Source organism: Hyaena hyaena, unplaced genomic scaffold, assembly GCF_003009895.1.
Source record: "Hyaena hyaena isolate Hyena2069 unplaced genomic scaffold, ASM300989v1 scaffold_37, whole genome shotgun sequence".
Lineage (NCBI taxonomy): Eukaryota > Metazoa > Chordata > Mammalia > Carnivora > Hyaenidae > Hyaena > Hyaena hyaena.
This window is the reverse complement of record NW_024080669.1, coordinates 2407066-2420865: the sequence shown is the minus strand read 5'-3', so window position 1 is coordinate 2420865 and position 13800 is coordinate 2407066. Positions and strand designations below refer to the sequence as shown.

General features: G+C 42.7%; 1 protein-coding gene across 1 annotated transcript; it reads right to left on the bottom strand.

Moving 5' to 3' along the window:
• Window positions 1-3110: 3110 nt before the first annotated feature.
• On the bottom strand, window positions 3111-13018 carry MPZL2 (myelin protein zero like 2). Its single transcript, XM_039229361.1, has 6 exons — window positions 12793-13018; window positions 11634-11800; window positions 11144-11354; window positions 8571-8718; window positions 5542-5617; window positions 3111-3468 (listed from the first exon to the last, which is right to left on the bottom strand). The coding sequence occupies exons 1-5, from the start codon at window positions 12848-12850 to the stop codon at window positions 5554-5556; spliced, it is 648 nt and encodes a 215-aa protein (XP_039085292.1). The 5' UTR covers window positions 12851-13018; the 3' UTR covers window positions 3111-3468; window positions 5542-5553.
• Window positions 13019-13800: the final 782 nt, after the last annotated feature.

Below are 13800 nucleotides of genomic sequence, written 5' to 3'. Positions count from 1 at the left end.
GCAGTACTAAATAGCCTTGATGCTCCGAGTCTCTTCCAGAAGTGATTTTTTTTTTACTTCCTACAGATTATTGGTACTCTCAATAGTACCTCTCAAAAGAGAGAAACCTCTCAAAAGAGGTTTCTATATTTTTAACTAGAAGAGATCTAGGAGATTATACAGCATCAGTAAATAAATATGTATTAGGCCTTCATGATGAATGTGTATCTCAAGTGTCTTTGGTTCGTGGTGTTTTGTGTGTTACTGTACAGCAGCCAGCTCAGTACCTACGTAATTTGGGTGTTTATTATACTGCCCTTCAGTGGCAATGATGAAATCAGTGTAACATGTAATAGAGGGGGAAAGGAACTGGATTTGTGTATCTCTTGGAGAGAAAAGTGAGAAAGTAATGTTTTCGCAGCGCTGGAAGTGATGAGATGGTGTCCCATTCTTCCAACAGAGGTGGAATGATGGTACCCTGCGTCGATTGTCGGCCAGCCTATTCTCCTGGAATCTGCGTGTATTTAATGAAATCAAGAGGAGAACAAAAGTCCATGCCTCAGCTTTTGGGAAAGTTTAGTAACTTCACTTTTCAGGGGCGCCTGGGTGGCTCAGTCAGTTAAGCGTCTGACTTCGACTCAGGTCATGATCTCATGGTTGGTGGGCTCGAGCCCCACCATCCGGCTCTGTGCTGACTGCCAGCTCACAGCCTGGAGCCTGTTTCAGATTCTGTATCTCCCTCTCTCTCTGACCCTCCCCTGCTCGCGCTGTCTCTCTCTCTCTCTCTCAGAAATAAATAAAACATTAAAAAAATTTAATAACTTTTCATTTTTCAGTTCACACTCTGTCACTAGATGTGAAAGTTAGTGGTTTTCTCTATTAAGAACCTGATGTAAGAGTACCAAACAGGATATGATACTCTTCCTAAGAAAGAGTACCCAAACCAAGTAGTTTGTTGTGCCCAATTCCCAGTTATCCAAAACAATGTATCCAGTTCTTTATCCAGTATAAACTAATATTCTTTATTAAGTATAAACATATTTATCCATTATTGACTTCCAGGCTCTTTCTAAGAAAATTTCTCAGTAAAGATAAAATACATAACCATGTGTTTTTGAGTACTTGCTATGTAAAACTTTTAGACTTGTATGTAAGCAAAGTATACAATTGATAATTCTTTATTACTAAAGGTTATTTACAAATGTGTTTAGGGCGCCATAAAAAATAAATTACAGTACAGAAGTTCTCCTTAGGAAAAAGACACTGACCAATGGGGTCATAATAACCCCTGAATATTTAGCCAAGACATGAGCTACAAATTTTGCTGGAAAGACTTTCCATGAGGTTACTTCTTCATTACACTTATGGAACATCATTCAGGCCATCTGTTTGAAAAAATATTGTTATTTTCAAAGGTAGAATTATGGAGAAAAATAAAAAATGTGTTTTAAAAGTAATAGACCTTAAATCTAACTTTTAGTTTTGGGGCGCCTGGGTGGCTCAGTCAGTTAAGCAACTGACTCCAGCTCAAGTCACGATCTCATGGTTCATGAGTTCAGGCCCCACATCAGGCTCTGCACTGAAAGCACAGAGCCTGCTTGAGATCCTCTGTGTCCCCTCTCTCTCTGCCCCTCCTCTGCTAGCTCACACTGTCTCTCTCAAAAAAAAATAATAATAATAATAACAACAAATATATTTAATGTAACTTTTAGTTTCCAAATTGGGTGTTAAAATTTTACTTTTTTAGTGTAAAAGGCAAAATGAGATAGGTATGGAATGAATTCAGAATCAAGGTTCACATGTAAATTGCACCAATTTTTCTAAAAACACGAGAAAAAATATCCAAAGTTCATCGTTAAATACAGATAACCTATTTGAACATTCCAGTTTGCTAAAAGAAAGACAATCTTGGGCTCAGCCAGTGAAAACTAAAATTATTAGCCTATAAAGATGGGGCGGGAGTAGGGGCAACTAAACTTTCAGATGTTTCCTACTTTCGAATAAATGCTGCTCTAACTTAAGTTTGGAAAGACACTGGGCGGCTAAACACTTTTGAAAAAGCGCTTTTCTTTCCACAGCCTACTTGTAAACTTTGCTGTCTGTTCTAGTGTAAGGAGAGACAGGAAAAGTCAGAAATTTCTTATTATTAGTTTTGGTGTTTCTTTGCCCATACCAGATTCTCCCTCCCACAAAATAAACAAATTAAAGCAAAAATAAAACAAGATAAAGAAAAGGAAAGGAAAGGAAAGGAAAGGAAAAAAAAATAAATAATCTCATCCAGTTCTCAGAGCTTTATATAACACTGTACAAAATTATCATCATTTAGGGTTGATATTTTCACCAGCCCTAAAGCTTTACAGTCATAATATACTATTTCGGCATCCTCTGTGTAACTGCTTAATGATTCCAGTCCCCAAACGAAGCATAGATTTTGCTCTGTTGTTATAACTGACCACTAAGCCAAACGGCAGTAACTGCTCAGGGAAGACTTGCTTCGTCGGTTGTTTTTTCAGACCACAAGGAAAAAAGGTGACAAGCGATTCCTCCTGAGGTGGCATTTGTCAATCCATAAGCATTTATGCAAACTCTTCTAGCTACTTTGTGATTCAGATTGGTGCTAATTATAAATGTTGGATCAACAAAAACAAACAATCATCTAGGATACCGAAAGCAGTTCAATAAAACCAAGATGGGTCCCATACTTAAGGAGAGCCATAAAAATCAGGCTGTTCTTCAACAGTTTGGATTGAGGATTTCCTGTTAATCAATCAAAAACAGCTGGGAGAATTAGATCACCTTTTAATTGGGAGTGAGAAGGAAACAGTAAACACATTAACTTCCGTAGGAAGAGTACCGCCCAAGGGCGCCTGGGTGGCTCTGTCAGTTAAGCGTCCGACATCAGCTCAGGTCATGATCTTACGGTTCATGGGTTCGAGCCCCATGTCGGGCTCTGTGCTGACAGGTAGCTCAGAGCCTGGAGCCTGCTTTGGATTCTTGGTCTCCCTCTCTCTCTGACCCTCCTCTGCTCATGCTGCCTTTCTCTCTCTCTCAGAAATAAATAAAACATTTAAAAAAATGCTTTTTTAAAAAGAGTGCTGTCCTAAAGAAACGAATACAGTAAAGAAAATGGCACAACAGACAAGATGGCTTTCATCTCACCTGATACCAATGGGTGTGCATACAATTAGTAATCCACAAGGAATGTTTAAGGGCAAAAATGTAGCTTCTCGGTATAAAAAGCTCATGAGCATTTGAAAAATATTTGCGCTCTGAAATTAAATAAAACCTTAGGAACGGACTGTGTGGGAGTCTCCCGGTGTCTGCTCAAGACAGCCCTGGGCCTAGGCTGGCTCCAGAGAGGTGCTGCTTCTGGGTGATTAAGTACTGCAGGGCTGGTCAGAAGGCAGGTCACAACTGGTAAAGCCAAAGAAAAGCTCCCATTAACTTCAGCGTATCCTAGGGTTCTCGTTCCTGGGGATCTTCAGCTTCCTGAAATACAAAAGTTTAAATGGATAATTTAGGTGGGAAGAGCGCAGAGAGAGACTTGGAATTCTGAATTACATAGATATCATCGGATGTGCTCTCCACTGTGAAAGAAAATATTCTTAAACGTACTTGTTCTCCTTCTAATTCAACTTTATAGAAGATGTTTCTCGATCCTTTCTACATAGTTCTCAGTGTCCTTAATTCATAGGCTCTGCCTTGCATGGATGATCCACAGCTCACTCACACACATGCATGTCTTCCTCTCTCTCTCTCTCTCTCTCTTTCTCTCCCCCTACCCCCAACTCTTTTATTATAAAAAAAAATCAACCATACAGAAAAGTAGAAAAGACAGTGTATAGAATTCACCCATTGCCCAATTTTAAAGCATTTTTTGCTTTATTTTCCATATATTTATTTGGTCTTTTATTATATATAAATAAATACATATATAAATTTGTATATAATAAATGTATATTATATATAAATATATATTTAAAATAGGAACATTTTCCTCTATTACCACAATACCTTTATTATACCTAATGAAAACTAACATTAATTCCCTAATATTATCCATATTCAAATTTTCATATTCAAGACTCCCAATTGTCCCCCTCCAAATCTTTTTACAACTACTTTGTTCAATCCAGTCAGGATACCCTGTCACATTGCACTGACTGTGTGAGCTTCTTAAAATTTCTTTTCATCTCAGGTTGCCTGGGTGGCTCTGTTGGTTAAGCATCTGTCTTTGGGTCAGGTCATGATCTCACAGCTCATGGGTTTGAGCCTCATATTGGGCTCTGTGCTGTTAGTGCAGAGCCTGCTTGGGATTTTCTCTCTCTTCCTCTCTCTCTCTCTGTCCCTCTCTCACTTGTTCTCTCTCTCAAAATAAATAAACTTTTTAAAAAGTTTCTTTTCATCTCTATCTTCATTTTCCATGACTCTGACTTGTTAGAGAATCTGCTTGGTTTGGGGGGGGGGGGGCGGTTAAATGTTTATTTTTGAGAGAGAAACAGAGTGGAAATGGGGAAGAGGCAGAGAGAAGGGGAGACACAGAATCCGAAGCAGGCTCCAGGCTCTGAGCTGTCTGCACAGAGCCCAATGTGGGGCTCAAACTCATGAACTGTGAGATCATGACCTGAGCCAAAGTCAGACTTTTTAACTGACTGAGCCACCCAGCGCCCCACGAATCAATCCTCTTGGTTTTTAAAAGAAAATAGCCCTTGGTAAAATCTTCCTTTCATACCAAATTTGTTCTTCTGCATTTACAATAGAATCATTTTTCTCCAAACTCTATTTTATAAGTCCTCAAGCTCTTTCACTGAAGCTTTAGGCTACAAAAATATGACTCTTTTTGCAAATAATAATAGTGGGCCTACTTCAGAGAATAGAAAAAAATTCTAATATGAAAAATAAGTCATCCTACTTTTTAAGCATAAGCCTGAAAACTGGTAAAATAAAATTACACACTACTACGATTGGATTCATCCTCCTAATAATGGGATGAAAGCAGCTGAAATCAATTCCAAATAGTATAAAGGTTCTCCTGTTAAAATGTCAGGCATATCAAGGCTCTTGGGTGGTTCAGTGGGTCAAGCACCCGACTTTGGCTCAGGTCATAATCTCACGGTTCATAAGTTCAAGCCGACCTAACAGCTTGCAGCCTGGAGCCTGAAGCCTGCTTCAGATGCTGTGTCTCCCTCTCTCTCTCTCTGCCCCTTCCCCGCTCATGCTCTGTCTCTTTCTGTCTCTCAAAAATAAATACATGTTAAATTTTTAATAGATAAAAAATAAATATGTATTTACATGTTGAAAGATAATTTATTATTCTTGGTCATGGTAAATATAACCACAAAGCCTAAGATAATCTTAGAATTTTCCATCTTCAACAACAGGAGGGTCACACTGAAGGGAAAAGCCATCCATAACACTAATAGAAGACTTTCATCTCCCTGACCCAGCTCCTCTAATTTCATACAGAAAACACCTACCAGTCCAAAAATCTGGGAGGTTCCCATTAGAGATGGGCCAGACAAGAAAGCTAAGGAAAGAAACCAACTCATTTATGCAACTTACCATCTAAGAATGTCAGTCTGTGTCTTCTAAATAAACAGAGACCTTTTTCTCTTGGTTGAGCCCTTCCTCTTCTTTTCTGTAACAAAGAAGCAGAAACCAATGTCAAGAAGCAAAAGAGGCAAAAAAAAAAAAAAAAGCAACTGAAGGCAAATCTTACAAAGCTTCCGTTGATGTACTTTCTCCCATATTTTGGGTAGAATTACATGCCTCTGGGACTAGAGCCAAGCTTACAGAGAGCTAAACCACTAAGGCCAAATATCTAATAATACACATGATTCCCCATGACCCTGGATATCTGAACCTCTAAAGGTTTCAGAATATTTTTGGAGGGGAATATAATTTGGGAACTCAAATAAACCTTAGTTTATCGTGGGCATCCTGCCTCTAATTCCATTCCTTATCCAGAAAAGACAAAGTTTTATGTTGACCTAGAAGTCATCTTTACTGCTTATATTCTATTCAAACCCTAACCTCAGAGTGGAGCTCACTGGGCTTCTTAAAATCATTTCTATTTAATCCAGTAAATATTTCTCGAGGAAAAGAAACAAATGGTTTTGGGACAACTGAAATACCGCAACTTCAAAAGAATGAATTTGGACTCCCACTTCACCCCACGTACAAAAATTAACTCAACATGTAGCAAAGACCTATACTGTAAGAGTTAAAACTGTAAAGCTCTTAGAAGAAAACACAAGTATAAACCTTCACGACCTTGGACTAGGCAATGGATTCTTTTCTTTTTTAATGTTTATTTTTATTTTTTGAGAGAGAGAGAGAGACACAGAGTGCGAGTGGGGGAGGGACAGAGAGAGAACGAGACACAGAATCCGAAGCAGGCTCCAGGCTCTGAGCTGTCAGCACAGAGCCCGACATGGGGCTGGAACTCATAAGCAGTGAGATCATGACCTGAGCCTAAGTCATACACTTAACGCTTAATCCAGGCGTCCCTGTAATGGATTCTTAGACATGACACCAATAGCAGAAGCAACACAAGAAAAAAATAGATAAATTATACTTCATCAAAACTAAAAAGTCCTCTGCTTCAAAGGACATGAAGCAGAAAGTGAAAGGGCAACCCACAAAAGACAAATAACTCAATTTTTAAATGGGTAAGATATTTGAATAGAGAGATCGCCAATTAAGATATACAAATGGCCAATAAACACATGGCAAGATGCTCAACATCATTAGTCATTAGGAAAATGCAAATCCAAACCTCAGTGGGATAACCCTCCAACACCCACTAGGTTTGGCTATCATCAAAAGGTCAAACAATAACAAGGGTTGTCAAGGATATGGACAAATTGGACCATGGCTGGTGGGAGTATACAATGGTATAACTGTGTTGTAAAAAACAATCTGGCAATTCTTCAAAAAGGTAAACAGAGTAACTGTTCCAACAATTCCACTCCTAGGTATATACCCAAGAAAACTGAAAACAGATACCTACACAACCATTTATAAATAAATGTTCATAACAGCATTAGTCGTGTTGGCCAAAGAGTGGTGAAAATCTAAATGTCCATCAAATGACTGGATAGCAAAATGTGGTATATACATGCAATGGAATATTACACAGCCATAAAAAGGAATGAAGTGCTATACGTGGATGAACTTTGAAAATATTATACTAAGTCATAAAAGGCCGCATTGTAGGATTATCCAGTTATATGAAATGCCCAGAATAGATATAGGAATGCTGGCCATATTGACTCCATCTTTGACCTCCCATCTTGATGTCTGCTTGATGACCTCTTCGGGGATACATGTTCTAGAATAATGTATAAGATGTAAAAGATTAATGTATAAACTCTAGGCTCACATTACAAAACCAGAATGCCCAGGGAATCTGTTCTGGATTTCAATGGGCCCATTAAGATACCCGTGCAGATAACATAGTTTTCTGCAAATGCACAGAGGATGCCATCTGGTCTATTAAACGTTAGCCATCGATCACTGTATGGAAACACTCCCCTGTGCGTCCAGCTCCTTTAAAACCAGTAAGATACTAACATGCAGGGTTTCTGAGGAGACTGGCTGTGCAGCCGTTCTGATGGTGGCCCTCCTGATCCTCCCTGGCAGTGAGTCACTCAACATAAAACTCTGTATTCTGTAGCTTTTTCCATTTCAAAGTGCCTTCTCAGTTTGGGGGGCACTTCGCGTTCTCCTTGCCTTTGAACAAGAGGCAAATCCACAGAGACAGAAAGCAGATCAGTAGTTATCAGGGGCAGGGGGAGTGGAAAACAGTGATGGCTGAAAGACATGGAGTTTCTTCGGGGGTGACTAAAATTCTGCAATTAGGTGATGACGGTTAAACAGCTTTGTGAACAGTAAAGAGATGAATTTTTATGATAGATCAATTTCATCTCAAAAAATACCTATTTTTTGAGCACCTTATCTCAGCATAGCTGACTTTCATAGGCACTGATCATGCTGCCTGCCCAGCAGTTTTTACAAATGTGCACTTTACATTAAAAAGTAAGGAATATCCTAGGGGCGCCTGGGTGGCTCAGTCGGTTAAGCATCCAACTTTGGCTCAGGTCACGATCTCATGGTTCATGAGTTTGAGCCCAGTGCCAGGCTCTGTGCTGACAGCTCAGAGCCTGGAGTCTGCTTCGGACTCTGTGTCTCCCTCTCTCTCTGCCCCTCCCTTGCTTGTGCTCTGTCTCTCAAAAATGAATAAATGTTAGAAGAATTTTTTTTAAAAAGTGCAGAATATCCTAGAAAAGCTTTACATAAGCAGATTTTGAGACAATCAATCCTCCATAATAAGGAAAGCCTGTCATGAAATCCTCTATAAAATTAAGAAAGCTTTTGTAATGGTTCCAGATCACACCCTAATTTATCCATCCTGTGAATGAGAATTCTTTTATAAGATTTACTCGGAGGGAAGAACATCTGTTCAACAATCATTTCGCCGCAGTGTTAAATGCGTGACATTTAACAGTGTTAAATGCGTGACATTAAAAAGTGACAAAGAGTCACGATAGAAGAGTGTCAGGAGACTGCCCGGAACTGCCCGGCCTTACGATTTTATCTCCACCACTTTATGCGCTCTTTCAGCCCATCGCTTTTTCCGGAAGTGCTGGACCAGGACAACCACGATCACTATTATGACCATCAGCGCACAGGCAGAGCCAATGGCCAGAGCCAGGAAGTAGATCTCAGAGAAGCGCACTGGAAAGACAAAAAGAGTGTGTCATGATTCTAAAAAGTTAGACTACGATGAAATCTAAAGATATAAGAAGGATGTATTTTCATCATTAAATGGAATTTTTCTTTCTCCTACCGTATGCCCTTGTGAACTCTAGTGGCAATAAGCTATGCAGGCTACTTTAATGGTTCTCAGACTAGGGTCCCGGGAGTAACAGCAGCACTCGGCACAACTTTGAAACGCAGATCATCAGGCGCCACCTCAAACCTCCAGAATCGTAGGTGGGGCCCAGCAATCTGTTTGAACACGTCCTCCAGGTGATTCTGATGCTAAAATTCTGAGAACGACTGAGCCAGCGGAACCACCTAGTGGGGTAAGGTTATTGCTGACCCAACCAAACCCAGCGCCCAAACTGTTTCTCCTAGATTCCCTCTCACCTCTGGCATTCATCCAGTCATTTATTCAGATTTATTAAGGCTCTACTATGTTCAGACATCACGCTGGAAATACAGAGCCAAAAAAGATGTTACCTTCAAGGAACTCAAGCCCACTGGGAAGATAGGCAAGTAAATCAGTAACTATAGTCCAGTAGATAAAATGATGCAAGAGGGAAAGGTCCCTAGCCCAGGCAGAATCTGTGAAGCCTGGGTCTCCTGCCTTTTAGTTTGATTTCTTTCTCTTTTTTTTTAATGTTTATTTAGTTTTAAGAGAGAGAGAGAGACAGAGTGCAAGGAGAGGAGGGGCAGAGAGAAAGGGAGACAAAGAACCCAAAGCAGGTTGCAGGCGGTGAGCTGTCAGCACAGAGCCCGACCTGGGGCTCAAACTCATGACTTGAGCTGACGTCAGACACTTAACCGACTGAGCCACCCAGGTACCCCTGATTTCTGATTAAAACTTCAATAAACTCCCAGAGCCAGAGAACACTTTAGAAAATGTCTAGCCCAGAGGTTCCCAGCGTGGAGTCTGTGAAAGAGGATGGGGGAGAGCACAGGGCCACATGCCCACAAATTCCGTGTCATATTGTGTGTACGCGTACATTTTTGTGGTGGGCAGAGCCACGGCTTTCGTTAGAAGTCTCAGGGTAGTGACCACAATACATTCAAGAGCCTGTGTTTCTATCTAACCTGTTCCTTCAGGTTAGACACAGATGAATTCAGAAAACTGAGGTCCAAAGACATTCCATTACTTCTTTTGGTATCCAAATGACTTCTCCAAGGTCACACAGCTCCATTGATGGAGCCCTGAAGGATGATACTAGGAATGAAAGGAGGAAATTCTACTACTTCGCAGGTAGTAATATCATGTGTTCATTAAGAACACCCACCTGAGACAGCTGAGTTAAAATACCAGCTCTACCATTTACTAGATGTGTGATTTAGGGTAATTAACTTCTCTGAGCCTCAGTTTCCTCAATGTATCAAACAGAGACAACAATATCCATTTCTTGAGTTCTTATTTAAAAAAAAAATTTTGTATAAATTGTCCCACGCTGAGCTCGCACGTAATAAACACTCACTGTATGGTAGCTATTACAATTTTCAGTGCAAAAAAGAATTTTTTTGATGCAATTCACAGTTTGGGGAATTTTTACATTTATTGTCTCATTTTGTCTTCACCACAAGCCTCGCTATATTATTCTCACTAAGGAAAGGGAAAAAAAAGATTTATTGCCAACTGGTAAATGATAGCAGTGATTCAAGCCCAGATTTACAGCTCTTGAGTTTTATAGTCTTATCTGCATAGCTTCCGGGTTTTCCTTCATAGGATTGCAAGCACTACAATGCATTAGTTTAGAGTACAATTTTGGAGTCAAAGATGCTTGGGTTTGAGTTCCAAATGATTCCATTTGGATTCCATTGGAATGATTCCATTCCATCAGTTCCATGGATTTGGACAAGGGACTTAACTTCTAGGAGCCTCAACTTCCTCATTAGGAAAATGGGGGTGGGGGGCACGAAAAGCACAAGAAACTGATGTGATAGATGAAGATTAAATAATATATGCGAGGCCCCTGATGCATGGGAGGTACTCAATATATGATGGCCACCACTACGGGCATCTGCAGCCTAGGGTGGAGGAATTAAGTGAGATAGTACGGGTCAAGCACAGGACAGTGCCTGACGCAGAGGAGGTACTCAGTAAGTATCCCGTGAATAAATGAGTGAATGAACAGATCCATTGTTAGCCTTTTATCAGAGACTTGCTTCCTCTCCCTTTTACAATCTCAGTGCCACTTCTGTAACAGATTCCGCGGTCTGTTTGCTTAACTCTGTTTCTTTCCACAGCCAAACAAAGCCTTTCTCTTTTCACTCCAGGACTCTTCAGTCTCCCTGTGTAGATTCCAGACCCGAAGGGCTAGCCCTTCTCCCTACTCTTTCAGCCGTCACAAAAGACTACCCCTCTCTTTTCTATAAACTCTCAAGCTTCCCAGAACCCTTTCCCCCTTACCAGTGTGCACGACGCTCAGCCGAATCTCCCCGATCAGCCCATCAACGTCAGGTGGGTTCTTCACCTGACAGGTGTATGTCCCGTTGTCGTCAAACTGCAGCTTCCAGAGGATGATGGAGGCATCGTACCGCTCAGGGTTTCCGTCCCAGACCACCCGATCCTTGAAACGTCCACTCATGGGTTTGAAGGGGTCCACATGGTAGTAGAATACCTACAAGGGAGAAGCGGCCAAAAGTCTTATTATTCAATGCCCGGGCACGGAGGCTGAGAAAGGGGAGGCAGCCTCACTGCCCCGACCGCAGCTCTCTTCCAAGAACCTCTTGCTTTCCCCTTGACGGACCTCTCAGCTCTGCCTGTCTCTGTCCCAAGAATTGCTTCTCACTTTTACCCTGTGCTTGCTGCTGAGAAACACACAGGAAGGGCAAGGAGAAATGGATCGGCTGATCTTCCCAACCAGGGGTCCCCGGGCCAATGACAATAATCTACTTACAAACTGCTCAGGGCCCCCATCTCGAGGACGGAAGTTCCAGGTCACTGTTAGAGCATCACCCACGGGGGCAAAGCTGGAGAAAGTGCATTTTAGCCGGACGTCTGTCCCGTTGACAGCCTCCAGCACTTGCGAGGTGTAAATTTCCACAGCCGCTATAGGCCAAAGGGCTACCACGGAGAAGAGGAGAAAGGAAGATGCATAGTAAGAGAATTTCTGTCGACACCGCCAAAATAAATGTCTGAACGAGACATGTCACCAAGGTCAATGCCCCAGCTCTCAGACTTCATCCTGGGTCTGCATGCTCCCACTTACATGCAACCGTGACTCAAAATACCACACGGCGAGCCTTCTCTCGGTGCTCTTCACTTTCTCCACAGCGCCATGCCCTAGCCTCACGGGAGTACCCGCTTCCACACCGTTCTAACCAACTACACGTCGGCAAATGCAATTGAAAGCAGAAACAAACAAAAACCAAAGCTAACCGTAGCATGAATTAGACATGCATTCAGATATATTGTGTACTGTGTATATAATGGTCCCCTGGAAGGTAAGTTGTCCAGAAAGGGGCCCTTGATGTCATACTGTCCCTAATCTTTGGCAGAACTTGAAATTAATCAAGCCCAGACAGCTTCTGCTTGTCCCACCGCTGGAAACTTTACACCACGTGGCACTTTTTTAACCATGAGATTTACATTCAGAATGTGCCTGTTGGGGCTGTTTCGAAATCACGGTGGGTCTCTCTCCAGAAGTGTCTCAGCTTTCCCAGGGCTGCTGAGAGTCCCAGACAAGACACACAGAAATCCCAGCGCCGGCTCCCACCTGCAGTGGGAGGTTGAGAGTAGCCACACACAAAAAAAAGGGGGAGGGGGGAATGGTTTGTAACCTGAGATTAGAAAGCCCTCTCTGTGCCCGGATCACTCGTGGCTGAAACACACCTAAACCTGTTTGTCCAAAATCAGTTCTCCAAAAACAACCCACAACCTCGGTTTTGGCAAAGTCAAAAATGAAAAGTGAATGGCAATTGTGGCTCAGGCTCCCAGACGACACTCTTGCGACTTCTCAGGCAAGGAGCTAACTGTGGTGCGTGGTGCGCCGTGAAGGAGGAAATCGAGAGGGAAACCCCCTCCCCACCCCCTTCTCCCTGCCCCGCAGCCCTTACCTGTGAGCTGCACACCAAGGAGAAGCAGCCCAGCGCACGAAGTGCTCTTGCCACACATGAGGGAACCCAGCCCTGGCCCCGGAGACCAGACCGGGCAGACCGAGGGCTCCGACACCCTGCCAAGGCTGCTCCAGTAAGAACAGGCACCGCGCTTTCCCAGACAGAAGAGCCAGTCCCTCACCTATGGGAACCTGAGCGCCGGGGCCTGTGACTCATCCCCGCTGCCCTGTGCACTTTGCTGGAATGAAAGGTGGGGCCTCCGCTCCCTACGCCCTCCTCCCTTTCCTCCCTCCCGCCCTCTGCGCTGCAAGCGGTCTGCACACGGTTCCAAACTTGACTTTGCAGTCAATCTGCCCGGGCGCTGGCCTCTGCATGGCCTCAGAAGCAGCTGGAGGGAGTGGTGCCAGCCTGAAACGTCCCAGGCTGCTTTGGGCTTGGCCCATACACATGGGGATTTTTTCTAAGCAGGCTTCCCAGTCGCCTGGGAAGTGAACTGTTGGAAGCACCTTGCAGTGATTGCACTTCCCAAAGCACCTCCCTGGGGCGACATTAGCCTCGACTAGATTTCACTGAACTCCAGTCAGAATTCCTTGAGACCTTCTCCAAACAAAAAGTCCCACAACGAATACATTTTAGCCAAACGTTGCCACAGGATCTCTGCACCTTTTCTTTTTTTTTTAATTTTTTTTTAATGTTTTATTTATTTCTAGGAGAGAGAGAGACAGCGTGAGCAGGGGAGGGTCAGAGAGAGAGGGAGACACAGACTCTGAAACAGGCTCCAGGCTCTGAGCTGGCAGTCAGCACAGAGCCCGACGCTGGGCTCAAACCCACGAACCGTGAGATCATGACCTAAGCGAAAGTCGGACGCTTAACCGACTAAGCCACCCAGGCGCCCCTCTCTGCGCCTTTTCTAGCTTGTAGCTTTCCTGATACCCACCAAAAAGAAACTGACCAGAACAAATGTCAGTGTTGAAGATTTAAAGAAGCAGAACATCATTCCTGCTCATA